This window comes from Bactrocera tryoni, chromosome 5 (assembly GCF_016617805.1).
Source record: "Bactrocera tryoni isolate S06 chromosome 5, CSIRO_BtryS06_freeze2, whole genome shotgun sequence".
Taxonomy (NCBI): Eukaryota; Metazoa; Arthropoda; class Insecta; order Diptera; family Tephritidae; genus Bactrocera; species Bactrocera tryoni.
The window spans coordinates 8,363,617-8,370,056 of record NC_052503.1 but is presented as its reverse complement, the minus strand read 5'-3'; the positions used below and the strand labels follow the sequence as shown (position 1 = coordinate 8,370,056).

At 38.0% G+C, this 6,440-nt stretch overlaps 1 protein-coding gene across 1 annotated transcript; it reads right to left on the bottom strand.

Annotated features, from left to right (window-relative positions):
* Positions 1–358: 358 nt before the first annotated feature.
* On the bottom strand, positions 359–4,917 carry LOC120776366. The gene is made up of 8 exons (XM_040106944.1): positions 4,831–4,917; positions 4,331–4,769; positions 4,003–4,274; positions 3,329–3,937; positions 2,396–3,263; positions 1,813–2,330; positions 1,447–1,753; positions 359–1,386 (listed from the first exon to the last, which is right to left on the bottom strand). The coding sequence occupies exons 1-8, from the start codon at positions 4,915–4,917 to the stop codon at positions 926–928; spliced, it is 3,561 nt and encodes a 1,186-aa protein (XP_039962878.1). The 3' UTR covers positions 359–925.
* Positions 4,918–6,440: the final 1,523 nt, after the last annotated feature.

Sequence of the window (6,440 nt, the reverse complement as noted above, 5' to 3'; positions counted from 1 at the left end):
AATAAAAAAAATAATAAAAAATATTTTAATAAAAAGAAAAATTTTAATAAAAAATTTTAATAAATGTTTTAATTAAAAAAGTTATAAAAAAAAATGTTTTAATTAAAAAAAAAATATTTTAATAAAAGAAAATTATTTTAATTAAAAAATATATTTTAATTAAAAACAAAATTATTTTAATAAAAAAAAATTATTTCGATTAAAAAAATTAATTTAAGTGAAATTTTCAAATATTTTGACGTGCAGCTCTCTAGGTGTTGCGGCTAAGTTCAATCAGCCATATTAGTTTATCTCTAAACACGTTTTTCTCAAAATTACATTTTTCAAATTGGGTGTAGTTGTAACTCAAAATAAATCATTCGATCGCTTAAAGTTTTTGCCGTTTATTTTGTATAAAGTTCGTCCATTTTTTGATTGTAAGAAAAATCTAATTTTGGTTGCCCTAATTTGGTTGATCTAATTTTTGAGCAAAGTTTTACATTTTTTTAAGTCTGTTTTTTGTTAAATTTAATTTTTTAACAATCGTAAGTTATTGTATCGGCAATACTTTACAGACCATTATATTTTTAATTTGTTTGCTTTCAGCCTTGACGTTGGCCGCAATTTAGAAGCTTTTAGCCGAAGGTTAGAAGCTTTTTTTGCTGACTTGGAAATACCGACTAACTCGCTAAAACTTAAATTATATTTTCTTTAAAAAAAAAACAAAATCACCTTCTTCCAGGCGATCATACAAGGTGCGCCACTTAAATAAGTAGTTAAAAAAGATCATACATTGTATGTAAAGGAAAATATTTTTGCGCATAAAATTTAACAATGAAAATGAAATTCTAAAACCAAAACCTCTTAAACGTAGGAATTGCAAAATTATATGCCTCTTCCATTCATAAATAATACTTATTTACTGAAATCGCTTTGCCGACTTAGACTAAATCCTGTATATCGGTATTTCCTCCTCGTATAATGGGTCAGCAGTTATGTCGACTTCCTCTTGCACGGTCTGCAATTGGCTAAAGCGTTCGACTTCATCCGACGACGATGAGGATGATATTTGTATATAATCGATAACTGGCAAGCTGGTGGCGTTTACACCGGGGGCCACTTTGCCACCGCTTTTTTCATTTGTGGAGATGCGAAACTTCAGACCACTGGCGCTGCGTGGTGTCACTTTCAAGCTCTTCGGCTGCGCACGTTGGGACCTCGCATGTAGCGCCGAGCTGCCTAATTTGCCACGCATCGGTCGTGCCACGCGTCTCTTTTTGTACTCGTCCGAATCGGTAGACGACTCCGAGGAGTAAAGGCGACGCTTTAGCGTGTCCAATAAGGTGCGCTCACCGCCGAACGAATTACTGCTCGACTTTGAGTTGTCATCCGACTCAATGTAGGTCGCTATAAGTGCATCAAGTGCATTTAGAAAATAAGAGAAGTCTTGTAATCTATAGAACTAACCTCTTCGTTGGGCACGTCGTTGCTTGCACATTTGATCGGCCACCGCTTGCAAATCTAAGCGCTCTAAACGTACGCTGGGTTGGCGCAGTTTTCGCACATCGGCGACTGTGAGTCTGCGCAAACGAACGCACAATTTCTTCTTCATGCAAAGCTGAATAAGATGCTCTTCTTGTGCTGTTCTCTCTATATGCGTTTTTGTGGGACTTTGTGGGTCCTTTTCATCCTCGCCCTGTTCGTCTTTACTGAAGTCATTAACTTCGTCGCTGTCCCGACGAGCAGTTGTGGAGACGTCGCTTTCGTCATCGAGCTGAAGTGTAGAGAAATTAGTCTAATTAAAATTATCAATTGCATATTTGAAGTCACAACCATTTCAACATCGGTGCTGTATTCTTGTTTGCACTTAAACGCCTCTGCTTGCTGTGTGCTTTCTTCTGGCTTTTTCCGTTGTTGGTAAATAAGTTTGGCCGTCTGCATTTTCAGCAATTCTAATTTGCTCGACTTGTTGAACAGCTCACCAGTCTCCAAATGTGGTTCTTTATTCTCAACGGTTTTCAGTTCCTCGGAATTTAGACTCCATATATCCGGAAAGGGTCTGAAGCCGCTAGTGCTGTTAACGAAAATTTTACGTTCCTTTAAAATTTCGTTGAAATCACGCTTAGACTCATTTTCCGCAGTTGTCGAGCCGGTAGGGACATCGTCTTTTTCATCACAATCTTCTTTGTTCCCCTCCACCGGGGTTTCGTTGGAAGTCTTGGCTTCATCGGCGCTGGTCGTAAAATCATCTCTTTCCAGGACATTCGCCATTATAGCAGCAGCTCGGGCTCTGGTACGACGTGTGCTCATGAAGTACGAGTCGAAAAGTTCCGAGTGATCGTTTTTCTTCGCTATAGTCGAAAAGGGAATTGTTAACATTGAAAATACACGCGTGAGTCGTTCATGGTCAACTTACGTTCATGTTTAGCCGGTTCATCGAGGTCAGAGTCCGCTTCGAAGTCCTCCGAATCTTCGTCATCGTTCTCTTCGCTGCTGTCCTTATTGAAATTCGGCACATTCGAGTTCTCGTAGCCCCGCTCGATGCTGCCATAATCCAGCTGGGGTCGGTGTTTGTATTTTTCGTAGTCAATTTTTAAAAACTTTAGCCGATCGTTCGCCTCAGCCATGTTTAGCTCTATAAAGTGGCGCTTTTTGTCGGCATCTTTAAGTAGCGTTTTACAACGTTTCCTCAATTCCACCCAGTCGAGCGCCCAGGCGAAACTTTTGTTTCGCGGCAAGAAGATGACGGTCAGCAGGTCCTTAATGGTGTTGTCTGGCAATTTGAAGGCGTGCAAGGCTTTATACAGTTGGTCATAATCAAAGTCGGGCGCTTCATGATTGGCCAGCTTTAATATTTCCTTCACATCGATGGTGGAACTAAGCAGTCCGTACTTAGCGTTTATGGCGTTCACCTTTTCGCCCTTATCACCTTTTTCGCGGCGATCCTTTTTGCCATCATATCTGTCGTCATCGTCATAACTTTCGCCAGTTTCGAAGCGATGACTAAGGCGATTCGAACGCATGCCACTACGTATGACGGTTTCATAGTACTTCTTGCAAGGATTTAAATAGAAACCAGTCAGCCAAAATTCCTGCTCCATAAATAAGTGCTCCTGGAATATAACTGCCAAATCCTCAAAGAGCCGTGAGAGCTTTACTTCGAGATTCATCAAAAACTCGGGTGTTAGACCCGGATGGTAACGCCAAGTTTCGATGGCGTTCAACTGTAAGCCAATAATTTTTAGAAGCACTATCAGCTTGGCGAAATACCAGCCTTTGTGCGTCTAAAAGTGAAAAGAGAAGAAAGGAGTGATTGCGTATACACTATATCAAACTACTTGGGACTTACTCTCTTCACCAGCACCGTGTACACATAATTAAGGACTTCCTCGTTATTGGGCAGGTGCTGGAAAACAGGATCTACACGCCGATCGCTTTCCGCTTCTAAGGTGGTGATTGCTTGCTGACCATCCTCCATATGTTCACTGCTGCCTATATTACTTAATCGATTACCTTTACACATTTTCGTGTAGAAATTCGTCATATTTTCCTTTGTTGCGGACAAACTGTGACTGCGACGTTTCATTTCCTTTTTGTGCAACTCTTGCATCATGAATTCTTCACTGCGTTCTCTTTCATTGATGTATAAGTGTATTACGCGTTTGAAATCCGCAATGCGCTTAATGAAATCATCCTCGTTCAATTTATTCATTTCCATTAATAAATTGCCGAGCAGATAGCTCATATAGGATTGTGATATGACGCCAAACAGGCTTACGAAGTTTTCATCGTAGGAGTCGTATATGAAAGCGTCAATAAACTCGTTACTACTTATATTCAAATTAATGCAGGTTATGGCTATGTAACGCGCCGGTGTGTACTCCATTTGTTCTTCGGGGTTTCCTTCACCTCTCCCCACTTCCGTCATATTTTGGTAATAAAATCGTATGTTATTCACCTGATCAAAATGTGAATTGTAAACTGGAGGTTTTCACTTTACTTCGTAGTTATTGTTATACTTACCACGTTATCAATAACGAAACCACGATTGTCATCCATTTCATATATGGCCATGAGGTAAATATGGCAAATAAGAATTAAACACTTTTTATGTTGTTCGCTTATTTCTGTGAGGGGCACTTGAGATAGAAGTTTCATTTCCTCATAATCGTGATTCCATGCCGCAATAATGCGTATTGATAATTTACGAGCGCCTTCGAAAAATCCTGCGTCGAATAACTTAATGAGCCGCAATAACAGCAAAACCAAGCCTTCTTTTTTCAAATGCTCGATATCTGTGTATACAAAAGTTTTAAACTACCAAAAAAATTAAATTAATTTATTTCGTCACCTTCAGCTGTAGCTGGTGCTTCTATATGCTCACTAGAGTGAGTCAAGCTTCTTATAAGGTTGCTATTACACGCTATAAACTGCTTCAAATATGGTATGCCCCAAGGTTTGATTCTTAATTGCAACGCGTAGTCCCAGTCAAAGACATTTCCATACAATTTCATCAATATATTCTTGGCCCGTCTAATACAAACCAACAGCATGGCTTTGTATTGTGGTTTGCATTCTTCCCATTCATTGCTGAACCATATGTCTAGAGAATATTGCGTAATTTGTTTTAGTACCGTACACAAGTGTGGTGATATTTCCTCCTTGTTGGTCAATTCATCCCAGTGTCCTTGGCACACTTCCCAGCCGTACAGCACTAGCTCCAAACGTTCGCGTGCCATCAACTGGAACACGTCCAAGTCGGAATCCTTCATTGTGTAGAAGAATTTCAACTAAAATAAACAATAAAAATAAAACAACTTTTGCAGAAATGTATACACATTCAATGCTTACCGCAACGAATTCATGGAATCCAACTTGCAGAGCAGAGCTGCAGAAATGTTCCCTGTTTTGTGCATTGTATGGCAAAATAACATCCATTTCTTGTTTGTGTACGTTGTATTTTAACCAATTTACTATTTTATTTGCATTATTTACAATATACTAAATTTATAAACTATTCTGAGACGCCGCATACAAACAACTAAAAACAGCTGATTGGAAGAAACAGTGTTGTAAAGTGAAAAGTGTTTGTCACGTACACCACAGAAAGTTAGCAATAATATCTTCGCGAACAAACATATTTGTGGCGACGAATGGTTCGTCACGAACATTTGTATGTTGAATAAAAACGTTCTTTCCGGGCTGGAACAAGTTCAAACATTAAAAAAAAACAAAATAAATATGAAAGTAATAAGAACATCAATGATTATTTTATTTGTAAATTTTTATTTTTTTAATTTACTTCTATGTCATGTTTTCAAATTCTTAAGTAAATTACAAATGTATCAATAAAGGAGTAATTTTTGTAGCGAGCTATAATATCCTTCACCAAAAAAAAAAAATATATGTAAATAGTCCGATATCGGCGATTCGGACAAATGAGCAGCTTTTTGGGGCAAAAAATAGGTAGATCGGATAAATAAAACTGTCAGAAAATGAGAGAAGAGTTCACGTATACACAAGAAGACAGACGGCCGGATATGGCTAAATCGACTTAGTTCGACACCCTGACCATTTATGTTCAATATATAATGTACATATATGTACTTTATAGGGTCTCCGAAGTTTCCTTCTGGTTGTTATAAACTTTCAGTCAAACTTAAATAAAACTTTGGGGTATAATTCATGTAATGGAAAGCAATAAAACTATATGAACACAAACCATACTAGCGGCTTAAACGGAATTGGAGAAAGTGGGAGATAGTTATCAACGCAGCTCGAACACTTTCTTGGCATAAATGGCGTTTTAAACAAGTACCAAATGCGTCGCTTTCAGAGAACCTTGTTATACGCTTATGGATGCTGACTTCATTCAGGAGACGTCTACTTACCTTTCATCATTCAAAATACAGAGGCAGACTGGCCTGATTCCTCATCAACTGACTACATCGGCATAAATTGTTACCGGCTAGCCATTGCCTCGTATAGTATATGATTTTGCCAGAAATGGTTCTCGTAATAATAACAGTAGGAAGGAAGAAAGATATAGCTTTTTCGAATACATTCCACGAATTACAGAGCTAGACGACATTGCTGTACACTTAAGAGAATATGAGACGTAAGCATAGTATTCTTGACAGTAAGGAAATTTTGAGATACTCATGTATATGGTATCTATGAAATATTGCATTGCTCGAGTTTGGAGGTTTATATACTTGATTCGGTGTAATGAAAATATTATCGACCCTAACCTCTTACGGCTAAAATTTTATACATTTGAAGAGGTTTAAAATCCGGTTTGTTGGGTTTAGACGAAATATTTTATTGAAGCGAAGATAGTTTTTCTTTCCGCAGCAAATTGTAATAAACTATCTCAGACTATCACCTCGAATATAGTAACGATTCGTAGCATAGCCTTCAAAATAGAATACATAGTAAAATTATTTAGCTCGTCAATTCCA